The sequence below is a fragment of the Anolis carolinensis genome, chromosome 6, assembly GCF_035594765.1.
Source record: "Anolis carolinensis isolate JA03-04 chromosome 6, rAnoCar3.1.pri, whole genome shotgun sequence".
NCBI lineage: Eukaryota > Metazoa > Chordata > Lepidosauria > Squamata > Dactyloidae > Anolis > Anolis carolinensis.
Window position 1 is genome coordinate 67,381,105 of NC_085846.1, and position 27,594 is coordinate 67,408,698.

General features: G+C 42.4%; 1 protein-coding gene across 1 annotated transcript in view; it reads left to right on the forward strand.

Moving 5' to 3' along the window:
* The window catches only part of tmc2 (transmembrane channel like 2), a 103,459-nt gene that overhangs the window by 42,155 nt on the left and 33,710 nt on the right, over positions 1-27,594 (forward strand). The window contains exons 10-13 of the mRNA XM_062983753.1: positions 1,683-1,830; positions 3,747-3,935; positions 11,581-11,760; positions 12,556-12,708. Coding sequence (XP_062839823.1) covers positions 1,683-1,830; positions 3,747-3,935; positions 11,581-11,760; positions 12,556-12,708 — 670 coding nt within the window. The remainder of the gene's footprint in view (positions 1-1,682; positions 1,831-3,746; positions 3,936-11,580; positions 11,761-12,555; positions 12,709-27,594) is intronic.

Below are 27,594 nucleotides of genomic sequence, written 5' to 3' on the forward strand. Positions count from 1 at the left end.
TTTTCTTGGAATGCATAGTATTTTAAAAAGAAAACAAAGCTACTCTGGATTCCTTTGAGAACGTATGTAGGCCAAATGGATTTTTAACTTTTGCTGGCAAAGGCTTTTTCCATTATTCAGTGCTTATAATAATACTTCCATATTGGACAAAGGAGATGGGCAAACGTGCTGATCTCCAATACACTGGCATTGCTCTGAAACCTCAGCATCGGTAACCTTATCTCCCTTTTCAAGAAACAAGTGTATGCTATTAACTAGAAATTGCTCATGTATTGTATTTCAGCCATCAAATCAAACAAAGCAATTGGAGACTACGTAATCTGAAAGGTCCATATGGCACCAATTCTAAGGACTAGTAGTGCAATTGATATAAAGTGATGTTTATGCAGTGGATAGTTATCTTGTGGTGAGGACTTTTAAAAGGATTAATCAAGTTGGTGGGTTCCAATGGTAGCTGTTAAAAAGGAAAATTGATGATGATGATGATGATAATAATAATAATAATAATAATAATAATAATAATAATAATAATAATAACCAGAACAACAATACCAATTTATTTATTTGTTATCTGCCTCTCCCTGTGGCTCAAGGCAGGGTACAACAGAGTTAAAATAGCAAGATAAAACAAACACAATTAAAATACATTTAACAAATATATACAGGTAAAATACAGATTAAAATTCACCATGCAGGTTAAAATTTAAATGTAAAAATTGACTGAATAGGCCTGCCAGAAGAGATAGGTCTTCAGCTATGTTTTAAATACTGAAGCTGATTTAACTGTCAGAGCCCTTCTGGCAGGTTATTCCACAGTCTTTGGGCAGCCAATGAAGTCCTCTGAGTGACGGTTGCCAATCGGGTTCTGGCTGGCTGGGATAGCTGTCCCCCAGAGGATCTAAGTGTCTGGGGCAGATTGGTACTCTTGCATGGGGCAGAAACAGAACACAACAAAACCAATAGAAGGTCTTTGTACTTTGTACTTGACAACTGTATTGCAGAATATGTTTTAATAGACTACAGTCTACTTCACCAGATCAATAAAATGGTATCCTAAGTGAACAGGTATATCCGCTTTGAGTAAAGAACTTACCCAAATAATGTGGCAACTTGAGTTCTGTCTCACAAATCAGATATTGTGGCATTTTTTTTTTTGCCTTAATATTCTGGGTTATATGGCTGTGTGGAAGGGTCCCTAGTCACAGTATGTTTATTTTATCTTGAATTTATTTCAAATATACTTTTGTAAGAAGCCGTGCATTACTTTATTTTTAAAATTAAAAGCAGGTAATAAATAATGTGTGGTGCAGTCATAATACACTGAGCATTACAGAAACGTAAACACAAAGACACAACTGATCTGATCCCCTTTGGACAGCACAATACATTATGGTTGCAGTGAACAGCGCCAACTCTGTACCAGTAATGAGTGTTGTTATGCTCTTCTAAGAATCAGTCAGCTTTTCTAGCGATGCAAACTCAGATATTTAAAGATGTGTGCTTATTTCTTGCCAAAATGCCTATGCAAAATGGGTGCTTTCAATAGCAATATTAACACCCGATTTTCAAGAAAATACAGGGTCTTTACTCAGCAATATTTGCATGCAGGAGGATAGGGACACCTAGCAGCTCAATACGGTAACACATGTTAAGCAACTGTACGTGAATGTGTTGGTCTACAGGATGGCCCGTAATGCCCATGAAGACACAGGAGATGGAGATGAGGCAAACTTCACTTTTAGCTGGAAAATGTTCACTAGTTGGGATTACCTCATAGGCAATCCGGAGACCGCAGACAACAAGTTTGCATCTATTACAACTAGCTTCAAGGTAACTGAACCTCCTCGCCACATTAAGTTTCTTACCTCTAGAATGGTCTTAGCCCTTGGATATGCTTCTCAGAATCCACCTTTATTTGAAGTTCAATGTGGAGGGAGTATGCATACTTAATGACCAGGAAATCCTTCTTAGTTTCTGTTGTCTTCTAGTTGGCAATGCTGTATTTGGATGATGTGGAAAGGAATATCCTAACACACACTGTATGTAAAAAAATAGTAAAAAGACAAGAGGAAAAGCAGGAGCAGTCTCAGCCCCCAAATATGTACAAGTTACTCAACTTTTTCATTATCGTATCTGGGATCTCAAGGAGAACTACAACTGTAGTAAAATCTGTGATTCCCTCCCCCACTCATACAATATATATATATATATATATATATATATATATATATATATATATATATATATATACACACACACACACACACACACACACACACACACACACACATACATATATGTACATATATATATACCGTGGCTCAGTGTGTTAAAGCACTGAGCTGCTGAACTTGCAGACAGAAAGGTCCCAGGTTCAAATCCGTGGAGCGGAGTGAGCGCCCACTGTTAGCTCCAGCTTCTGCCAACCTAGCAGTTCGAAAACATGTAAATGTGAGTAGATCAATAGGTACCACTCCGGCGGGAAGGTAACGGTGTTCCATGCAGTCATGCCGGCCACATGACTTTGGCTCATCGGCTTAGAAATGGAGATGAGCACCAACCCCCAGAGTCGGACACGACTGGACTTAACGTCAGGGGAAACCTTTACCTTTACCTTATGCCTATACATATCCATATATGATTGAGATACCAGCTTCAACTATGTACAACTTCATGTTTTCAGCTGTTTCCAGATCAGAGCAGGAAACGTGTGTTTGTTTGGGAGAGTTGTTGTTTTGCTTTCTTTTTTCTATCGTTTGGGGTTTCGCTTGGGGATTCTGGGATATGCATTCCAAATAATGACTTTTCAAACTCTGGGTTGCTGTGAGTTTTCTGGCTTGTATGGCCATGTTCCAGAAGCATTCTCTTCTGACATTTCACCCACAACTATGGCAGGCATCCTCAGAGGTTTTCAAACTCTGTTCCAGATCAATGCTTAATATTTAATTTTGGCTTTGGCCCAAAAGGATTTAGACATCTTGCATTATTAATATTCAAGCCAACTTAATTGCAGCTTTCCATGTATGCAGCATGAAAATAATATTGTGTATTATAGGTGTTGAGCGAGGAAGACAATGCAGATTAATCAAGGCCACTCAGATATGATATTGTAAAGCACTGTCAATAAAGAAATATAATACATGCAGCATACTTAGTTTAGAAATTATAAACAAATTTCTCCCACAAAATAATAAGAAATAACTTCATTTTTGTAACCCATCTCCATCTCCCCAAAGGGCGGATTATTTGTGATGCAAGGTGCCTAAAACTCCCCTAACCTCCCCCCCCCCCCCCCCCGCTACAGCCCTGCTTGGGGTGCATCTATGCTGCAGAATGAATAGATTTTAATTGCCTTTGTTCAATGCTATGGGGTCATGGGGCAGTAATTTTACAAGTCCTTGAGCCTTCTCTACCAAAACGTGTGGATGTGTCATCAAACTACAAATCCCAGGATTTCATAGCATTGAGCTATTAGAATTAAATTACAGATGACATTCCTCAAATAGAAGCTCCAGGTGCTCCTGAAACAGCTTCATCTTTTGCTTTGGTTCAGCACTAAGATTACCCTATTACACAAATCTAATGCTCACCCTAATTTTGGCAAGGTAATTTAGCCAAAAAGGGTGAGTGTTAGATTTGAGTAAATACAGTATATTCCATTGGTGATATTGGTCTTGTATACAAGTAAACATGCATAGGATTATGCTTTGTTTAATCTATTCCTATTACTTCTTACATTTATTTAGGAGTCGATTGTGGATGAGCAAGAAAGCAACAAAGATGAGAACATCCACTTGAGAAGGTTCCTGAGGGTTTTGGCCAATGTACTTATAACATGTTGCTTATGTGGTAGTGGCTACCTCATTTATTTTGTCGTTAAGCGTTCCCAGACTTTTTCAAAAATGCAAAATATTGGCTGGTATGAAAGAAATGAGGTAAGAAGAACTTGTTTTTTCCCTCTTACAGCACAAGCATTTTAAAATATTGATTCGTTCTGATCCAGCCAGTCAACTAAAGCAATTTAAGACCATTTATGTCTGAAATTTGTTGGTTGTTCTTCTGAGAGCTCACCAACTTGGCATCTAATCCTGTTTGTTGCCAACCTCTAGTATTCAGAGGTAAACTTTTTCTGGAGGTTCTGTTGGCTATCATGATTTACAGCTGTGCCGTCACGCCTGGGGCTGTAACTCTTAGCGAAAGAGGCATGGACGTGACATCTTTCCCCAGGGGATTGCTTCTTGCCCTCCTTTAGGGAAACTGGAACTCACAAGGACCAAAACACTGTAGATAACTCAAAAACTGGTTTTATTGTTCACAAAAGGTTATCCCAATAAGCTGGAAGTTTCAAAGGGGTAAAGGAGAATATACATTACAGTCTTTGGTTGTTTTAAGTCCAAGGAGCTCTGTAGCTGAGAAGCTTTTCCAGGTCCCTCTTTCTCAATGGCTGTGAATGCCGGAGCAAACCTCAGCCTCAGTCCAAATGGCCTATGTTTGAAGACACAGTCTTCCTCTGTTGCCAAAGGACTGATTTGAAGGTGCTTGAGACTCCTCAACGTCGTTCAGGTTGGCCCTGAACATGAAGCATAAGTCGCAAGGGTAAGAACCTCAGAATTGGTGCTGAGACGTAACTTAATCAAGGGCTTTTAAAGCCAAGTCTCTCTCTCACGTCCATCTGATAGAGAGCTTGATGGTGGAATGAAAAAGGAAACACTGTCCTACTCCAGGAAAAGGTGGAGCCAAACAATTGAAGCAATATAAGTGGTGCAAACAACATTGATTGACAGATATAAATAACCAATCCAACTACATTTACAGGGTAAAGGCAAAATCAGGCATGATACAACAATTCAAATCTTGCAAGTTACAGTTTGACATATAGATGGCGCCACTCGCGCCGTCACAACAGCTGTAGAATTCAAAGACATGTTGTGCTAAACCAGAACAGTATGCAAAAGAACCTTTGAGGGCCCTTCTGGACAGGGCCCTATATCCCAGGATCTGATCCCAGGTATTCTATTTATCCCAGATTATCTGGCAGTGCAGACTCATATAATCCAATTTAAAGCAGAAAACCTAGGATCAGATCCTGGGATATAGGGCCTGTCTGGAAGGGCCCTGAGACTAACTGAGATAAGAAGTTTGTAGCATATGGGCATGAATGAGCATGTTTTTTGTGTAGTAATAAAAATGCAAAGCCTGTGGGGTGACAAGTTGAACTTTAATAATGGTTGTTGGGGGACAAGGTTGAAAGGAAAGATATTGCCTAAAGCCAAAATGAGTAGATGTTCTTGTTCAATCCATTGTTGACGAGTCGACTGTATTTTGTAGATAATATATCCCAATTCTGCTGTTTTTCTATCCAACCTGCCCTGAAACCTATTGTTCAAGGAATGTTGTTTTGAAGAATGTTGTGAGAAGGCCTATCCAGGAAGACTGGGGAATTGTGCATCTTTTTGGGTATTCCCATTGCTAATTCCTAACGTCCATTTATCTTCGGGCACAGAGCCTGCATTGAGCCTGTTTGCTCAATGCAGAATGCTGAAGGGCATTGCTGACAGAGAATAGCATATATCACATTGTTGTGATGGTTCACAGCTATTTGCCAAGCATTGTTCTCTAGGAATTTGCTCCTTTATCCTGCCTTGTCATTACCTTTTATCTGGTGAAGAGACTGAATGCTTCCGTGAGGCAAGTTACTATGTTAATGATAGCAATGCCACTGGGAGGATCTCCCAGGACAGACAGGCTTTTGCTGATGAACCAGTGTGTCAACCACCTTAATCTGGTGAATGTAAGACACAATACTAATTGTATTGTTCTTTCATGGGTATGAGCAGTCACTACAAGTAAGATATGTGCAGTGTGCATACCGTGTTTCCCCGAAAATAAGACAGTGTCTTATATTAATTTTTGCTCCTAAAGATGCGCTAGGTCTTATTTTCAGGGGATGTCTTATTTTTCCATGAAGAATTCACATTTATTGTTGAACAAAGAATGACCATTATATACTGTATAGTAGTTGTCATCACAAACCAGCATAACCAGACAAACTGTGAATCCTATCAAGAATTTCTTGTTACTACCATTATTTCCATGTACAACAATATCTATGATACGTACATTTACCGATCCTGTATGCTCTGGTGTTCTGTTCTGCAGGCATGCTTCCAAACAAAAACTTTGCTACGTCTTACTTTCGGGGGAGGCCTTATATTTAGCAATTCAGCAAAACCTCTACTAGGTCTTATTTTCCGGGGATGTCTTATTTTCGGGGAAACAGGGTAGTAATTAGTTCATTTTTTTTTCAAAGTACAGCCTGCCCCCCCCCCCAAAAAAAAATAGTCTGAGGGACATTGAACCAGCCATCTGCTTAAAAAGTTTGAAGGCCTCTGTTCTAGGTACTCCAGCCCAACTCTAGAAAGAACATACTAAGTTAATTAATATTGTTGTTGTGTGCCTTAAAGTTGTTTCAGACTTCAGCCGACCCTCAGTCTAAAGTTTGGGGTGGAGGCTGAGTCAATGACATTGGAGGACCACATTCTGTCCACAGGCCTTAGTTTGGTTACCACTGACCTAGGAGTCCTGTTTTTATAATCCATGATTTCTCCACTTCCACAGCAGTCCTGTGCCCCTAAGCCCAACAAATATGGGGCACTGTCTGTAAATATGGTACTATTTACCTGTTCTTGATCTTTACTTCTTGGGAGGAGAGCAATGACCAATTTTGATAAAATAATTATGAGTGGAGACATCACACTGGCAACGAAGGTCCGCATAGTTAAAGCAATAGTATTCCTCATAGTAACGTATGGATGCGAGAGCTGAACCATAAGGAAGGCTGAGCGAAGGAAGATAGATGCTTTTGAACTGTGGAGTGAACTGTGAGTGCCTTGGACCGCAAGAAGATCAAACCAGTCTATACTCCAGGAAATAAAGCCCGACTGCCCACTGGAGGAAACAATATTAAAGGCAAAGATGAAATACTTTGACCACATAATAAAAAGACAGGATAGTTTGGAGAACACAATGATACTGGGGGAAAAGGAAGGGAAAAGGAAGAGGGGCCAACCAAGGGCAAGGTATATGGATGGTATACTTGAAGTGACTGGCTTGACCTTGAAAGAGCTGGCTGGGGGTGGCAACAGCCAAAAGGGAGCTCTGGCATGGGCTGGTCCATGAGGTCACAAAGAGTTGGAAACGACTGAATAAATAAACAACAACCTGATCTAAAATCAACCCACCCTATCCAATCAAAATAATATATTGTGCTGACACTACTCTCATTCTACCTGTCACTCCCCACCACAATCATACTCTTAATTCTCACTACTCATCCCTAACTCCAACTTCCACAGACTGTCTCGATAAATAAATAAATAAATTGTCACATGCCAGCTTTCAAATGTTTCCTTTCAAATTCATTGCAAATCGCCAGTCACCCCTAACATTCATAGCAAATCACAAGTCACCCCCCAACATTTCTAAATACTCTTTGACCCCTACACCAGATCACTTAACACAAACCGCTCAATATATGTCTGCAATTATATCAGATTCAGAACTTTTAAAATAGTGACATCTATTTAAATGGCAAAGTTGTCACCTGCATGTCTGAATAAGCTCCAGTTCTTTTACAGCCTCATAATCTGGCAGTGTCTCCCTTGGCACCCCCCATTTTATATAACTGTCCTTTTCTCCAATCATTTCTTCAATTTCATTTGTAAATCGTTGTGCCTCAAGGTAGCACTTGCTCTCAAGGTGCTGTCAGTTTCCACTTCCTTTTTGAAGTCACGCACCTCATCAATGTCTGGTGCTGAAAGATGACAATTTTAAATTCATCTCTCTCTCTACCATGCTTACTAGCTTCATATCAGGCACAGTCTCTGTCACACATTGTTGCTTACACTGTGTGTCTGTCTCCAAGCCTGCCTTAGCAGTTTCGGTTTATTGACCACCAAGGATATTGTCAATCTCTTCCCCTGCTCCCATTATATCTTGTGGATATTTTTAGATTTGGCAGACTTTCTGCTGTAAGCCTTTCTCGCTCAATCTGCGATACCCTCCATGTTACTCAGCCTTCAGTTGTTATTTCTGTGTGGGAAGAAATTATTTTTATAGTTAACATTTAAGCAAACATCAACATACAAAAAGATGCCAGAATTAGGAAGGGTCTCCAAACAAACTAGCAGTTTTTATCTTCAGACCTGTAGGAAAGTCACAGAAAGAGACAAAGTCAAGTGTTCCCTCTTTTTGGATTGTTTTTTGGCCCTACACATTTGCAGATTAAACTTTTATATATGTGATTATTACTGGATTAGATTAGTATGTTCTCTGTGGGAATCTCTATGTCTTTCAGCATAACTTTATGCTCAACTTCTGGCTGATGGTACACCATTTCTGTATAACCTTTGCCTTTAAAAGATGGCAATGACACAATCTAAAATGAAGCAAGAGACTTCTAGTGCAGGTTGACCATCAAGTTATGTTGGAGGACCTACATCAGTGATCCCCAACCAGTGGTCCTTGGACCATCAGTGGTCCCCAAGAACCATTATTACACTGTTGCAACAAGAGTGACTGGTCTTGCAAAACCCTCTTATAGTGCCAAGGCAATGGGGATGTCAGGATGAGAAAGACTGACTAGCATGAAAGGCGCGACAACAAGCCTTCTGACTGCTGCTTCTCCTCCTCCCTCCCTCCCCCTGAGCAGATCCGCTCCATGTGGCGCCTGGAAGAGGGGATGACATGGTGTCTTTGTTTTTAGACCTGTTCCTGGAGTTATTTGGGGTGCTGATTCAGAAAACTGCATTGGATAGACCACATCAGCGCTAGATAATTAAATATGGGTTTCTGTGGGAGAGCAGGTGGAAACTACTGGATGGCATATCTTCTGTATCAGAAACTAGAGCTGATGGGGTCTATCCAATGCAATTTTCTGAATCGGCACCTCAGATAATGAAACTGAACCTAAAGTTGACCAAAACCTGATTCGTAACCCTTTTGATGCTAATGTTGGAGAGTGATCCCTGGTCAAGTGGTCCCTGGTCGAAAAAAGGTTGGGAACCACTGACCTAGATATTCCCAGAGAGATGTTTTCTTAGGTTAAAAACAGCTTTTTTATTCAGTATTTTTTAATTTCAAGAGATCCTGTACTTATAACCTCCACACAAGTGGCAAGCTTACTGTATGTAAGTAATGTCTGAACAGGGCTAAGGTGCTACAGTTACAACAATATGAGGATATGCATATAAGTTTGTGTGTGTTATAGGCTAGCTAGAGGTTTTTAGACTTGCCTGAAGTACCCATTCCATAAGCTGGTCACTTGTAGTCATTACTGATAACTGTTATGTACGTTCTCTCTATCCTAACATTGCTTTGTATTCTTTGAGTATTGTAACTGCATATTTATGTTTCCTGCAGCATAATACCCATTGAATGTTGGTTTTTTTTCTCTGCTCCAGCTTTTGCTTTCATTAAGATATTGAAACAAACCATAGGCTTAAAAGGATGTTTACAATTTAAAGAGTAAGCTTGGATTAATGTATATTCAATTTGCAGGCGTAATGTTTGTGTTGAAAATTACCCAGGCTCATTAAAATATGTTTAGATCTTCCAAAAGTCAACCCAAAGATATGAATGTTTTGAAAGTGATTAGTAGGAAATCCATGATTAGTAGTTTCATTTAGTTCTGTTGATAATGAAGAGTCTTCTTTATCTTTTTTTTGCCCTGGAGTAGGAAAAACACTTTAGTGTTTCTAGGCTACCACATACAGTAGTAGTAGTTTGACCTCCTAGTCAGCCATAATTGTTTAGAAATGTACTCTATCTGCTATAGCAAATTCAGATGATCTAGTTCCATCTTTCCTGCTATGCAACCAAACTGACCAAACTACAGTATCATAGGTATGACTAGTTGTAAGAAATACCCTAACTTCTGTATGAATAGTATTCTCTGTGTGAAAGTTTAATCTATGAATCAATATTTCCTGCAGAACCAACATTACCATATCATTAGACCAATTGAGACAGCCACCTCATGTAGCAGAGGTCTTATTTACATTGTATTGTCAAAACCTTCATGGCTGGAATCACTGGGTTGCTGAGTGTTTTTCGGCTGTATGGCCAAGTTCCAGCAGCATTCTTTCCTAAGGTTCTGCCTGCATCTGTGGCTGGCATCTTCATAGGTTCTGTTGGTAGTGAAGCAAGTGGACTGTACATATACTTGTGGAATGTCCAGGCTGGGAGAAAAAACCCTTCTCTTTTTAAAGAAAGTGTGAATGTTGCAATTAGCAAGTTTGAATTAGCATTTGTATTATTATTATTTATACCCCACTTTATCTCTCCCACAGAGGACTCATTTGAGTGGCCATGAAGTTTGCAAAGTAAATTAGTGAAAGTATCTGCATAGAGGTAGCCTGGCCTTTGTTGCCTGGAGGCATCCTCTGGGAGGTGTTAATTGGCTCTTGATTGCTTGTTGTCTGGAGTTCTCCTGTTTTTGAGTGGTGTTCATTATTTACTGTCTTGATTCTGGTGTTTTTTAATACTGGTAACCAGATTTTGTTCATTTTCATGGTTTCCTCCTTATGGTTGAAATTGTCCACGTACTTGTGGATTTTATGGGTAGTCTGACATAATGGTTGTCAGAGTGGTCCAGAATTTCTTTGTTATGAGAGAATGCTGCTGGAATATGGCCATACAGCTCAAAAAACTCACAGCAACCCACTTATTTACATTATTTCCAAGCTTGACTTCAGAAGCAGCGTTTCCATTTTCATTATACTACAAGAATTGCAATGCTATGCTTTATGGTTAATGCCAGAAAGATGCATTTATGTCAGCCTAACCCATCATTTTGAAACAGAACAAGAGCTCACAAATGCAGGCACATATGTACTTGCTACCAAGAGTTTTCAGCAATAGAACGAGGCTTCTGCAAAAACTGCATGTCTCTTTTTCCACTGTAATGCCATTTTCAAACAAAACCAAAGCACTTCGACCTGATCTCTTACATCTTGCCAGTAGTGCTCATTTTACCTGCACTTGACTTGGGGGAGGGTGGGTGTAGTTTGGTAAGTTTAAGTTAGTCGTAGGTAGCTTACAGGAGCCACGGGTGGTGCGGTGGATTAAACCACTGGGCTGCTGAACTTACTGACTGAAAGGTTGGTGGTTCGAATACGGGGAGCAGGGTGAGTTCCTGCTGTTAGCCCCAACTTCTGCCAACCTAGCAGTTCAAAACATGCAAATGTGAGTAGATCAATAGGTACCGTACCAGCAGGAAGGTAACAGCACTCGAGGCAGTCATGCTGGCCACATGACCTTGGAGGTGTCTACGGACAATGCTGGCTCTTCGGCTTAGAAATGGAGATGTGCACCTACCCCCAAAGTCGGACATGACTAGACTTAATGTCAGGGGAAAACCTTTACCTAGGTAGCTTATGCACTCTTCTAGACTATCTGTTTAACATTTATACCTAACACTGTACATTCTGTAGTGATCTGCCTTTGTGAAACTTTCTCAAGATTTTATGTCAGCAAATAAATGCGTGCTCATCTGTGACAGATACTTTCTTCTACTGGCAGGTTGAAATAGTGATGTCCTTGCTTGGAATGTTTTGCCCTCCACTGTTTGAAACCATTGCTGCCTTAGAAGACTACCATCCTCGAATTGGACTAAAATGGCAATTAGGACGTATTTTTGCTCTTTTCCTTGGGAACCTATATACTTTCTTGTTGGCTTTAATGGATGATGTCAAGGAAAAGGTAGGAAGCAGAAAGGAGTACAGTGTTCCCTCACTTATTGCTGGGGTTAGGTTTCACAACCACCCGCAATAAGTGACAATCCGTGAAGTAGGGACACTATATTTATTTTAATATTTGTACGTTATTTTAGTAGTTATACATTATTTTAAGTCTTTATCAACCAATCGTGTGTTGATAAATCACCTCCTCCTCCTCCTGTTGCCTCTTGGGCTCCTTTTCTCTCCCTTTGGTTTCTCCTTTCTCCCTTCCTTAGGCTGTAAATTGTAATTTTTTAATGATTTATAATAGTCTTTTAGAGTTTATTGAAAAACCACGAAACCACGAATCCGCAAAAAGTGAACTGCGAAGTAGTGAGGGAACACTGTACAGATATATTTCAATTAGATGTGTGTTCTAGGCAATACATTTATAATAGAAATTTTTGTATCAGAGTTGGAGAGTTCATCTACACTGTATTCATGTATTCATGTAGTTTGACATGAGTTCAACTGTCATAGCTCAATGCTATAGAATCATAAGAATTTTAGTCTGTTGGGGCACTAGTACTATTTGGCAATGAAGGGTAAAGACTATGTAAATTGACAACCCTCATGATCCCATAGGATTTAACTATGGTAGTTACATTGGTGTCAAGCTGCATAAATAGAGATTAAATGTATGTGTGAGTGTGTGTTTCCTTTGAAGTTGAGCAAGTTTGACTTGCCCAAGGCCTCCCAATGGGCTTCCATGGCCGAGCAGATATTCAAACCAGAGTCATAGTCCATTAGTGTAACACTAATGTTTGTTCCATCACAGTTGACTGAAGAAGGTGTGATAAGGAACATAACACACTGGACCTACTTCACATATCACAATGTAACTGCAGGAAATGGAAGTGCTGTTACTCCACCTCCCATGGATCCAGCAGATGTACCTCGAGGACCTTGCTGGGAAACAACTGTGGGAATAGTAAGTGCTTAAAGAGATTCTTTTCTATAGTGTCACAGATGTATTTTGTTTAATTAGAGACACCATAAGTTGAAATGAACTGCCACGTGTAGCCCTCACTCTTCTGTTTCATTTTGAGTTTAATCTCATTGAGCTTAGTGCATTTCCCTTAACTTTCTAAAAGGATTAAGGGCTTCACATGTATAATTAAGTTTTACTGATAGTATTTTCTCCCTTTGTCACTCCATGATTCCAGAATAGAAATTAAGGAGACCATTTCAAGCTTATACACATACAGTATTATTGGGTATGCTCTCAGAGCATGTGCATGAAATCATACATGTTCTGTGTACATTTTAAGTGATCTTGGCAGTAGTGCATCATAAGCAAATTAGTGTCAGTAATGCACATCTATAAAACACTTTTGTGCAATTCACATTCACATACCAGAGGAAGTTATGGAATACAACTACTGAAATCTTTCCAGCGAATCCTTCTCTTTCCAGGTCCATATAACAAAACAGGTTCATAGAACATATATACAGACAAGAGTGTTGCCAGGTGTGCTGTAAAATCCTGAAACAATACATACACACATATAGATAGGTTTGTTAGTTGAAAGTGCTCCTTGTCCTGTGCAGGGGTATCAGTTTAAAGGCCCTGAAAGATTCAGTGATTCCATGAAGGTTCTTTATTTACCAGGTCAAGTGTCCAGGGCACAAAAACAAGGCAAGTCTGTAAGAATAAATAATTGAAACCGTCTCCTAATCCAAATCAAACCACACAAGTCATTGCATACTACCAGTGAAATATGAACCAGAGTCTCCGGTAGGCAGTGATAAAGCTAGTTAACTTTAGATGGAGCTACTGCTCCTCAAAGACTGCATTTAGTATTGTTGGGATGTGTGTGCAAATGTAAACATATACATATACATAAATGTACACACATATAAATATGCCTACACCTCCCTCCTTACAACATTCTTTGCATTTGTGTGCATGCACACATTTCAGCACATGCACTCCCATTTCAGCAAACACAAAAGCAGGCTGTCACCCCATGACCATCTGTCCTCCCATTTTCTAGCAATTGAGATTGCTGTTTTCTTATCAAACAATAGCAATTTTGGAAGTCAGAAGACAGGAGGTTTTTTCCAACAGCTTAACTGGGGTGCTAGGCCATGAAAATGGTCCAGGGAGTCCTGCCAGCTTTTGGGAATGAGGTAAAGGTAAAGGTTTTCCCCTGACATTAAGTCTAGTCATGTCCAACTCTGGGGGTTAATGCTCATCTCCATTTCTAAACTGAAGAGCCTGCATTGTCCATAGACACCTCCAAGGTCATGATTGCCTGGAGCGCTGTTTACCTTCCTGCTGGAGCGGTACCTATTGATCTATTCACATTTGCATGTTTTCGAACTGCTAGGTTGGCAGAACATGGGGCTAGCAGCTCACCCCGTTCCCTGTATTCGAACCGCAAACCTTTCAGTCAGCAAGTTCAGCAGCTCCGCGGTTTAACCCGCTGTGCCATCAGGGGCTCTGTATTTTGGTGGGGGAATACATATGGAATAGTCAAAATCTATTGCAGCCATGAGGTCATGTGTTTTAGACTTTAGACGAAGGGATATATTGAGTGGATATAGCGAACCAGCATGCAGTAGTAGAACTGTCAGAAAGCCAATGGAATTTTGGACTGCATCAAAAGGAGTGTAGTGCTTAGATCAGGCATGGGCAAACTTTGGCCATCCAGGTGTTTTGAATAGCAACTCGCACAATTCCCATCAGCCGGTAGGCTATTAGGAATTGTGGGAGTGAAGTCCAAAACACTTGGAGAGCAGAAGTTTGCCCATGCTGGTCTAGATCAAGGGAAGTCATAAAGCCTCGCTATTCTGAATTGGTTAGACATCACCTGGAATACAGTGTCCAGTTCTGGGCACCACCATTCAAAAGTGATATTGACAAGCTGGAAGGTGTCCAGAGGAGGGTGACCATGCCCCATGAGGAGCGGCTTAAAGACCTGGGGAAGTTTAGCCTGCAGAAGAGAAGGTTGAGAGGAGACATGAGAACCATGTATAAATATTTGAAATGTTTGCCATAAGGAAGAGGGAGCAGGCTTGTTTTTTGCTGCCCTGGAGACTAGAACTCGGAGCAATGGGTTCAAATTATAGGAAAGGAGATTCCACTTGAACATTAGGAAGAACTTCCTGACTGTAACAGCTGTTCAATCGTGGAACTCTCTGCCTCAGAGTGCAGTGTAAGCTCCTTCCTTGGAGGCTTTTAAACTGTTGGATGGCCATCTGTCAGGGGTACTTTGATTGTGCTTTTCCTGCATGGCAGGTGGACTAGATGGACTAGATGGCCGATGTGGTCTCTTCCAACTCTGTGATTCTATGATTCTAACCTCTATTCGGCATTACAAGAATGCCACAGGATAGTGGCAATTACAGCCCTGCATTTGGTATGGAGCTTAATAGCCTAAATCAATGGTTAGTCCCAACAAAAGTCGACCCATTGAATCACTTTTTGAATGGTAATTGAACACTTCTGGAAATTCCAGTAGTTCAGTGAATTTATTACAGTTGGTACTGGTAATTTGACTCAGGTCAGTGGTCTAATAAAGCCCCCCCTCCCCTTAGATGGCCATATGCATTATGATTATAGTTGGGAAGTATACAAGCAATATTTATCTGCCTTTCCCATGCCATACTCTATTGTGTTATTACTTATACTTCCCTGCTTTGTTCAAGCAAAATAAAAGAAAACTCAAGACAATTGTTCCCCAATCATACTAAACTGAAAGATATATTCTGAGCATATTCCATTTTGAATACCATATAACACTGAACACATACCTGATTTTGAAAGCTAAGCATGGTGACATCTGTTTGTTACTTGGCTGGAAAATTACCAAAAAAAGTTCTAAAGAACTCCAGTTAAGTCTAGAAACTGTTACTGCCAATACTAGACTTGATTGACTAATGGTCTGACTAAGTATAAGACAGCTTCTTATATTACTGTACTACTATTTGAACTTATTCCAATCATTGCAGCATCATGATTACAGGAATGAAAAGAAAATTGCTTCTCCTTCCCTAAAGCTAACCATATTTATTTGGGAATAAGCACCACTTTGTTGTAGAGAATTATTATTATTATTATTAATAATAATAATAATAATAATAAGAAGAAGAAGAAGAAGAAGAAGAAGAAGAAGAAGAAGAAGAAGGTGGTTGGTATGCAATCATGTGCATGCCTGGACAGCTGTTCCAATTACAAAACATTTGTAAAAATGTAAAGAAAGAAAAGATGCCAAAGAAAATATTGTCAACCTTATTCAGCCACGGCAAGTTTCATACCAGTTTCAATGCGAATTGTGAAATTTGCTGAAAAGCAGACTCTCATATTGATTAGGCTTCAAAGACAACAGAGGTTAGATTCATTGTTTCACAACGAACTCCCAGCAAATACCATCTGTAGACAAGATATGACAGGCACAGGGACTTGCAGCCTGTTAAATACTCCCTTTCTGTATTCATGTGCCTTCAAGTCACCTGTTGACTTACGGCAACCTCCTCTGAAATATCACCCAACAGCACCTGATATTTGTGGGTGATCTCCCATCCAAGTGCCCATCAGAGGTGGCCCTGCTCGGCTTCCAAGTCCAGACAAACTCTGGCACCTTTAGGATATTTTGAAGATTCATTTAAAGAGACATTACCCAATACCAGGTGTGCTCATGTTAGACCTCTTTGCCACTGGCCTCCGGCTACTCTCTGGATAGTCACGGAACGGAGCAGCTGGAGCCTTAAATGTTCCAACCTAAGATCTAGTAGTACCAGAATCAGAAAAAATTAAAGAGAAATAGTTCTGTAAGCTGATCAGTAATTTTCTTTCACCAACAAAAACTATTCAAAATCCAGTTTTGCTTTAACAGGAGTGTTTTGGTGCCTAGAATTCTCTAGACAATGTATAACATGTACTGCTCTCCAACATAACTTCTACACAACCTAAGCACTTATTAATCTCTTCCAGCATTGGCTCTTTATAATAATAATAAATAATAATAAATTTATTTTTGTATGCCGCCTCCATCTCCCCAGCAGGGGACTCGGGGCAGCTCACACGGGGAACAAAACCCAATATAATCACATGAAATCATAAAATAACAATTTAGACATCAGACAACACAATTTAAAAACAATTTAAACAGGTCATAGTTAAATTCGGCATTTTTTAAATGTTAAACAATCATCCAGGCATTAAAGGTCCAATATAAAATAACATCTGGGCGATAATCAAAACTGATTTAGGGAGTGTCTATTACAAATACGACATATATCAAATAGACACAAGAGGTAGGGAAGATAAATCTGAATGGGAATCAAACTAAAAAGTAAATAGGGCAAATTTCAATGTAGATATGGACCAGGTTGAAAGAATGCTTCAGTAGGCAACACAGATATGAGGGCGCTCTTCTTTCCCAAACATCTTTTTTGTCAGCAACAGCTCTGATTTGTTCAGAAATCCAGGCCCACAATACCTTTCTTTTATATGTTTTTGGTGGTCAAATCTTATTAATGTCCAAATCAGTTGAGACCTTATTTTAAACTTACACAAAAGGGACAAATTTTGCAGCCTTATATATGTATACATAAGACTATAGATCAACCCAAGACCCTTTTCTGCCTGAGGGCCAGAACAAAATAGTTTCTTCTCCATTATTGGACAAAGTATATGGTAGCTGTATTGTTCTGGCCATAAATAACACCCTGTCTAAAGATATACTTTGTCATTGTAACTAAAAGCAGCAAACATTGCTTTAATTTTTGTGTCAGATAATAAGTGGTTTTTTAAAGAATTATTATTATGCATACAATGGGTCTTTGATATCTGCTGGGGTTTGGGTCAAGGATCTCCTGTAGATACCAAAATCTGTGGATACTCAAGTCTATTATATACAAAAGTACAGCAAAATGGTAAAATCAAGGTTTTCATTTTGTGTCTGTGTCTGTGTATGATGATAAAATTGGTGGATGCAAAATTTGTGGATATGGCATGCTGACTGTAATATGTTGAGGCTTTATACTACGTTCATGATTAGCACTCCAGTGGTTAGGAATGGGGGGTAATGTCTCGTTTCATGGTTTGCTTCTTTGCAAATCCCAGATGTGTGTATAAACACCATTTTCCATGGTAGCCACCAATAGGCAAAGCTTCATAATGTCTACTTGAAGCTATCCCTTTGAAAAAAAAGACATGCTCTTTGCAAGTCCAATTAAACTTTTGCTCTTTTTGAGTGCTTTGAGACAAGGGACTCTTCATGCTATTCCATTTATCTTCTATAACAGATTTTCTGTGAAAATAAGCAAGATGGAATGTGAAAATATGAGAATTACAAATGGAAGATGTCATCTGGATCCTGCATAGATAACTTCATATTATGAATGTTGTATGGAAGCATCCTTGAGCAATGTGGTTGGAGGATCAGTGGTCTCGCTGAGTTAGTTTTTAGTCCTTCATGGAATGAGGAGAAGAATTAAAAAACTCATTTCCATTACAGATAGTCCCCAAGTTGCAAACAAGATAGATTCTTAAGTTAAATTTGTATGTAAAGCGAAACAGGTACATTTTAAAGTGCAACTACAGCCAAGTATCTGGAGCTCTCAGTGGCGCAGCAGATTAAATCACTGAGCTGCTGAATTTGCGGACCAAAAGGTCCCAGGTTCAAATCCCGGGAGCAGAATGAGCGCCCTCTGTTAGCCCCAGCTCCTGCCAACCTAGCAGTTCAAAAACATGCAAATGTGAGTAGATCAATAGGTACCGCTCTGGCGGGAAGGTAACAGCGCTCCATGCAGTCATGCCGGCCCCATGATCTTGGAAATGTCTATGGACAACGCCGGCTCTTCGGCTTAGAAATGGAGATGAGCACCAACCCCCAGAGTCGGTCACGACTGGACTTAACGTCAGGGGAAACCTTTACCTTCTATATATCTATCTATATATATAAAAGGATAAAGTTGCGGGCGCAGTGACTATAACAACAAAACTAAACATCCCAGAAATACGAAACTTGGCAACACAATGCAAAAGCCTTGCCTCCCGGTTACAACAACACAATCACACCACAAAACCACAATCCGGACCCACAAAACTCACAACAACACATCATGACTATAACAACACAACTAAACGCCCCAGAAATACGAAACTTGGCAACACAATGCAAAAGCCTTGCCTCCCGGTTGTAACAACACAATCACACCACAAAACCACACTGGACCCACAAAACTCACAACAACGCACCATGACTATAACAACACAACTAAATGCCCCAGAAATACGAAACTTGGCGACACAACGCAAAAGCCTTCCCTCCCGGTTGGAACAACACAACCACACCACAAAACCACAATCCGGACCCATAAAACTCACAACAATGCATCGTGACTATAACAACACAACTAAACGCCCCAGAAATACGAAACTTGGCACACAACTAAATGCCCAAGAAATACAAAACTTGACAACACAACGTAAAAGCCTTGCCTCCTGGTTGTAACAACACAACCACACCACAAAACCACAATCCGGAAGCACAAAACTCACAACAATGCATCGTAACTATAACAACACAACTAAACGCCCCAGAAATACGAAACTTGGCACACAACTAAATGCCCCAGAAATACAAAACTTGACAACATAACGCAAAAGCCTTTCCTCCCGGTTGTAACAACACAACCACACCACAAAACCACAATCCAGACCCACAAAACTCACAACAATGCATTGTGACTATAACAACACAACTAAACGCCCCAGAAATACAAAATTTGACAAAACAATGCAAAAGCCTTGCCTCCTGGTTGTAACAACACAATCACACCGCAAAACCACAATCCAGACCCACAAAATTCACAACAACGCATCATGACTATAACAACACAACTAAACGCCCCAGAAATACGAAACTTGGCAAAACAACGCAAAAGCCTTGACTCCCAGTTATAACAACACAATCACACCACAAAACAAAATCTGGACCCACAAAACTCACAACAATGCATCGTGACTATAACACCACAACTAAACGCCCAAGAAATACAAATCTTGGCACACAACTAAGCGCCCCATAAATACAAAACTTGACAACACAATGCAAAAGCCTTGCCTCCTGGTTGTAACAACACAACCACACCACAAAACCACAATCCAGACCCATAAAACTCACAACGATGCATTGTGACTATAATAACACAACTAAACGCCCCAGAAATACAAAACTTGGCAACACAACGCAAAACCCTTGCCTCCCGGTTGTAACGAGTTTCCCCAAGAAGACATCAAGGTGGCGTGGATTTACAGTCTCTTGGACGGGCCAGCGGCCAACTGGGCGACGGCACTGTTCGACCAAGTCTCCCCACATCTAAGGTCAGCGCAACATTTCTTGGACCACCTTAAGGCGACCTGGGGAATCGAGGACAATTTGGAGGCAGCCGGCCACAAACTCCGGCGCCTCTCCCAAGGGGACAGACCCTTGTCCCAGTACATAGCCGAGTTCCGAGTGCTGGCCCACAACACCGGCTGGAACGATGTAGCCCTCAGAGGACAATTTCGGGAGGGTCTCAACATTGAGATGCTGGAAGAAATCTCCAAGGTGGATCCTCCCCACTCTCTTGAAGCACTCATTGATCAATGTTTACGAGCTGAAGTCATGCTTGCCAACAGAAAACAATGGGTCCGAGGCCAGAGCGGTAGAGCTGGGGTGAAACCTCCCGCTCCCATCGGCGTCCAGCCGCGTCCAGTATGGAGACCCCCGCCACCAGCCCCATACCCCAGAGGGAGCGAGGAGGTGCCGATGCAGTTGGGCAATGTGCGTCCCAGATTAGATGCCGCCGAGAAGGCCCGCCGCCAACGCCTAAATCTCTGTTGGTACTGCGGAAACGGGGGCCACTTCGCCAGAGAGTGCCCAGCCAAGGGGAAGCCCGCCGCCCGTCTGGCGGCGGCGTCCTCCACGGAGACGAAGGCGTCTGAGGCGGCTGGCGCACAGCCGGCGGGGGAAGCCAGCGACCGGGCGTAGAGAGGCTCGCCAACCCGGTCAAAAAACCCACTCAAGAGCCGCCAACCGGGGTCCTATTTCTTCTAGTGGTCACCTTGTGGTCAGCAAAAAAAGGGCCCGTCATGGTCCATGCCATGATAGACTCAGGAGCCACAAACAATATGATTACAATATCATGACTTCAAGAACGCCCGTGTGGTGCAAGCCATCGATGGCCGCCCCCTCAAGACGGGTCCCGTAAGCCAGTGGTCGGAACCCACCAGAATGTGGATAAGGGAACATATGGAAGAGATTTCCTTCTTTGTTACCGAGGTTCCCCATTTCCCTGTGATTTTGGGAATTCCATGGCTGACACTTCACGACCCAAGCATCTCCTGGTCCAACAGAGAACTGCAGTTTGCTTCAAAATATTGTCAAAACCATTGCCTTGTAGCCAAGGTCTGCCATACCACAGACACTGAACCCATTATCACCTTGCCCAAGAAGTACTCAGAATATTGGGATGTATTCAATGAAAAAGAAGCCGAGAGATTACCCCCACATAGACCTTATGACTGTGCCATTGACTTGGTGGAGGGGGCCCCGATCCCGCGAGGACATCTCTACTCCCTGACTGAACCGGAGCAAGAAGCTCTCAGGGAGTTCATAGAGTCAAACCTTCGCAAGGGATTCATCAGACCCTCTCAATCCCCAGCCGCTTCCCCAGTGATGTTTGTGAAAAAGAAGTCAGGGGACTTACGCTTGGTGGTGGACTATAGAGCATTGAACAATATCACTAAGCGGAACAGCTATCCCCTGCCCTTGATCTCGGACCTACTAGACCGACTTCGAGGAGCCAAGGTCTACACCAAGCTGGATCTTCGGGGGGCTTATAATCTAGTTCGCATCAGAGAAGGGGACGAGTGGAAAACCGCCTTCCAGACTAAATTCGGATTATTCGAGTCCCGAGTTATGAATTATGGTTTATGTGGAGCTCTCGCAACGTTCCAGCATTTTGTCAATGACATCTTTCAGGATTATCTAGATCGGTTCTTGATCATCTACCTGGACGATTTTTTGGTGTTTTCTAGATCACAATCAGAACATGAGAACCACGTCAGAATGGTGTTACAACGATTGCGGGATCATGGACTTTATGCCAAGCTGGAAAAATGCGCTTTTGATCTACAAGAGGTAGATTTCCTGGGGTACCGCGTCTCGCCACTAGGGCTCTCCATGGACCCGGCAAAGGTTTCAGCAGTATTGGAATGGCGGGCGCCAACCAACAAGAAAGAGGTGCAACGCTTCTTGGGGTTCGCGAACTACTACCGCAAGTTCATTCCAGACTTTGCCCGCTGGTCTGACCCAATCACCAGCTGCATCCGTGGGAAACAGCCCTTCCGCTGGACAGATCAAGCAGAGAAAGGGTTCCAGCAACTAAAGAAATTATTCACGTCCCAGCCAATCCTTCAGCATCCAGATCCTGAAACCCCTTTTGTTGTGCAGGCGGACGCCTCCGATGTGGCAATCGGGGCTGTACTCCTACAACCAGTGGGAGATCATCTTCATCCTTGTGCCTTTTATTCCCGTCAATTGACCGCACCAGAGAGAAATTACACCATTTGGGAAAAGGAACTATTGGCCATAAAGGCAGCCTTTGAAACTTGGAGACATTGGCTAGAAGGGGCCAAATTTCCCATTGAAGTCCATACTGATCATCGGAATCTAGAGCATCTAAGAACTGCCCGCAAGCTAAATCAGAGGCAACAACGCTGGGCTTTATTCTTTGAACGTTTTAACTTCCAAATTCATTATGTAACCCCAGCCCAGACCAAGCAAGCAGATGCTCTGTCACGGAAACCGGAATACGCTGCAGGGCGCAAGGAGACCTTGGAGTCCCAGCTGCTACAACCCGAGAACTTTGCCACGCTCACAGTGGGAAACACCAAATCCACTCCCATTGAATCAACTCCCTCTACTCCAGGGCCCCTTTGTGCTCAGGAAATCAGGGCTAGTCAGCAAGCAGATGCCTGGGCACAGGACCAACTTCGCCAAGGACTACGTTTTCCCTTTTCGCTTAAGGATGGGCTACTTTGCTATAGAAATCATGTTTACATCCCCCCAGGACCGGGCAGGGAAAAAGCACTTCGTCTGTGTCATGACTGCAAGCCAGCAGGGCATTTCGGACTATTTAAAACCATGCATTTGATCCTAAGAGATTTCTGGTGGCCCAAAATCCGCAAGGATGTGGAAAAATATGTCAACACCTGCCCAGTATGCCAGCGCTCCAAGACAAGAAGGGAAAAGCCCTCAGGGCTTCTACATCCCCTCCCTACCCCATCCCACCCATGGGAAATAATCTCTGCGGATTTTATCACTGATCTACCACCTTCCTGTGGATTCACCACGATCCTAGTGGTGGTGGACCTTTTCACCAAGTTAGCCCATTTCATTCCCTGTGATGGCCTTCCCACGGCCAAAGAGACTGCAGATCTATTCCTCCAACATGTTTTCAGATTGCATGGGTTGCCCAAGAGTTTGGTCACAGACCGTGGGTCCCAATTCACCTCTCGTTTCTGGAAAGCACTACAAAAACTATTGGGCATAGACTCTCGTTTATCTTCGGCTCATCATCCCCAAACAGATGGGCAAACTGAGCGCACCAATGCCACTTTGGAACAATACCTTCGCTGTTATGTGAACTACCAGCAGGACAATTGGGCTTCCCTGTTATCGCTGTCAGAGTTTGCCTACAACAATGGGGTCCAGGCTTCTACTAAAGAAACCCCGTTCTTTGCAAACTACGGCTTCCATCCACGTTTCTTTCCCCCTGTCATTGAAACCTCAGAAGTTCCCGCAGCAGAGGACTGGCTGCAGGAACTCACAGCGGTGCAACAACTCTTGCTCCAGCAACTAGACCAAGCCAAGGAGGACTATAAACGTCACGCGGACAAACATCGCCAGCCGGGCCCCGAAATCAAGGTAGGAGACCGGGTTCTTCTGTCCACTCGCTTTTTGCCCTCCCATCGCCCTTGCCGGAAGTTAGATGCCCGTTTCATTGGTCCCTACCCAGTGGTGGCGCAACTTAACCCCGTGACTTTCAAACTCCAACTGCCGCGCTCTATGCGCATTCATCCAGTGTTTCATCGCTCCCTGCTCCTTCCGGCGGATGGTGTGCGCCCTGATGCAGACCGGCCGGCCCCCACTCCTGTTTTAGTGGATGGGGAGGAAGAATTCGAGGTTCAGGACATTTTGGATTCTCGCTTTCACCGCCGCCGCCTGCAATATCTCATTGACTGGGCGGGTTTTGGCCCCGAAGAACGCTCTTGGGTAGACGCTTCCGCAGTCCATGCCCCCGATTTAGCCCGCCGCTTCCATCAGAACTACCCTGCTAAGCCGCGGTCCCGCACCTCGGGGAGAGAGCCCATTTTTGAGAGGGGGCTTGAGGGGGGGGATAGTGTGATGACCCATGGGCAATGTAGTCCCATTCCTGGCACTGTGGTGCCAGATGAAGAGGAAAACTTGGGTTTTTCGCCGTTTCAGTCAGAATTGGAACTTTCCCAGCCAGATTTGGAAACCTTGCACCTGCAAGAGATTTGTCTTCCAGAAGTCTGTCAAACAAGCCCTGAGCCTAAATCTCCTACGTTTTCTCGCCATGATTTTTGTAAACAACAGAGAGGAGTCGATCAGGCGTCTCGCAGGAGTGCTAGGATAGCTGCTAAGCATTCAGCTGATTAAGCCTGCTTCCCATGGGAAACTTTAGGGAGTCATGCATCTGGACTCAGAAAATAGCTTTCGTTTCTGGTTCTCCAGAGAACTGCTCTTGGGCGGGAAAACGGGACCCTATTTAGGTGTTTTACCCACGGAGGGATCTTGCGGAGTCAATTCGTCAGCAACCGGAGTAGCGTGTGTGGACAGCTACTCCGCTTCCAAGCCTCCGTTCCTGTCGCCAAGCCTTCGTTCCCAGCTTTGTTTACTCCACGAATCCTGCCTTGCTTTCTAAGACTCAGCCTCGTCTTGTTTCCCGGATTTTGCCAAGAAATTACCACGGATCTTGTTCTTGTTCCTTGTTTCCTTGTTGCCTTGAATCAAGCCTCGTTTTCCCAAGAATCAAGTTACTTCCTAGCCTCGCTCAAGTTCACGGACTAAAAGACCTTGTCATCTCCCCTCACTTTGCCTGGCAAAGTGAGTGTTTCGGTTATTGGATTACAACTTTGGACCTTAATATTTCATATTGGACATTGTTTCTTTGGACTAATTTTGACCTTTCCTGAAAGGTCTATTCTGGACTATTTCATACACTTGCTTTTATTAACTTTATATATTCCTTCAATAAAGATATTAGTTAGATTCTGGCCTCTGTGTATGGTTATTGGTGCTCTGCAGCCTGGGTCGTGACAAAAACTCACAACAAAGCATCGTGACTATAACAACACAACTAAACGCCCCAGAAATACGAAACTTGGCACACAACTAAATGCCCCAGAAATACAAAACTTGACAACACAACGCAAAAGCCTTTCCTCCCGGTTGTAACAACACAACCACACCACAAAACCACAATCCGGACCCACAAAACTCACAACAACGCATCATGACTATAGCAACACAACTAAATGCCCCAGAAATACAAAATTTGACAACACAACGCAAAAGCCTTGCCTCCCGGTTGTAAGAACACAATCACACCACAAAACCACAATCCAGACCCACAAAATTCACAACAACACATCATGACTATAACAACACAACTAAACACCCCAGAAATACGAAACCTGGCAAAACAACGCAAAAGACTTGCCTCCCGGTTGTAACAACACAATCACACCACAAAACACAATCCGGACCCACAAAACTCATAACAATGCATCGTGACTATAACACCACAACTAAACGCCCCAGAAATACGAAGCTTGGCACACAACTAAACGCCCCAGACATACAAAACTTGACAACACAATGCAAAAGCCTTGCCTCCCAGTTGTAACAACACAACCAAACCACAAAACCACAATCTGGACCCACAAAACTCACAACAACGCATCGTGACTATAACAACACAACTAAACGCCCCAGAAATACAAAATTTGACAACACAACGCAAAAGCCTTGCCTCCCAGTTGTAAGAACACAACCACACCACAAAACCACAATCCGGACCCAGAAAACTCACAACAACGCATCATGACTATAACAACACAACTAAACGCCCCAGAAATATGAAACTTGGCAACACAACACAAAAGCCTTACTTCCCGGTTGTAACAACACAACCATACCACAAAAACCACAATCTGGACCCAAAAAACTCACAACAATGCATTGTGACTCTAACAACACAACTAAACCGGGTGGCCATCTGTCTGAAAGGTTTGGGTGGGTTCTTCCTCCATGACAGAAAGAAAGAAAGGGGTTGGACTGGATGCAAACTACAAATTCCAGCACCCCATGGCATGGAGTCCATGCATTTCAATTAAAGGCCTCTTCCTTCTCCCTTTCCCCACCATCCAACCCATTGACCCAGTTCCATGGCTCCACAGGCAGGAAAGGCTGGGACGGATAGAACGAAGGAAGGAGGGAGGGAAGGGAAGCGAAGGAACGCCAAGGACAAGAGCCCTCCCTCTCTGCCCGGAAGGCCAAGAGCAAAAGGGAGAGAAAGGCCATTGATCCGGTTATATTTACCCTCCTTTCTGACCAGTGTGTTCTTATCAGCGAGCTCAGGATTGGAGCAGAGAAAGGGAACAGCATAGGAATAAAGGAAACAAGGACAGCACCCACTCTATCTATCCATCCATTCATCTATCCATCCACTCACCCATTAATAATAAACACCTACTCAGGCAAGAATCAGCCATGCACTGAGTCTACAAGGCCATTCAGTGCTCATCCACCTCCCCAATCCCTACATTCACACTTGGCCTCCAAAAAAACAATGACAATAATAACAATGACAACAACAACAACAATAAGAATCTACACCATCACAGGCAAGAAGCAGCCAGGCACTGAGGCTACACTGGGCCTCCAAAAAACAATACAGTAGCATCTAACTTATCCAGCCTTCATGACCACTACAACAACAGCAATAATAAACACCTACACAGGCAGAAAAAAGACTATTGTATCACAATAAGATGTAAACCGCACTCAGCAGAATCAGACATCACGATTAACAACAAACCAAAGACAACAGGGATCTCAAGCAATTATCAATCAACACAAAAATTGAAGAAGGTAACAGACTTCAAATACTACTACTAATGTGAGTATAAAGAAGGGTGGAGGTCACAGCATAAATACAACCTAATGTAGACTGACCAACACCACCAGACTAAAGCCACAGCAACGCGTGGCTGGGCATAGCTATATATAGCTTTTGATAGCATAAGGAAGGTTTAAGACCCCTGAAGTGGTTGTTTTGCATTCTGTGCCCCTCTTCAAATTTCATATCACTTTCTGTTCCTTTGATAACTGAATTTTGAGAAATTTGGTTTGTGGTGGAAACAAGGATTGCTGATAAAGCTTCAGTGGAGACACCTTTTCCCCATGATAACTCTTTTAAGAGTCAAATTCTCTTCCTTGTGGTAGATTTCGCTCACTTCCTATTGCCTCACCCCCATTCTTAATTATGAATCATTTGTAAGTCGGATGCTTGTAACTCGGAGCCTGCTTATATTGAGATACGGTATTCCATATTTCTACCTATATGGCTAGAGGGAGAGCAAAGATTTCTAATGTAGCCTCTGAAACTAAACCACAAGAGACCTCTAGTGGTCAAAGGCAAAATGAACATAAAGAACTACCTGCGATGGCATCTTTAATCTGAGCAATAACAGAGCAATTCTGAAACAGGAGGACAGAAATGGTTTGGG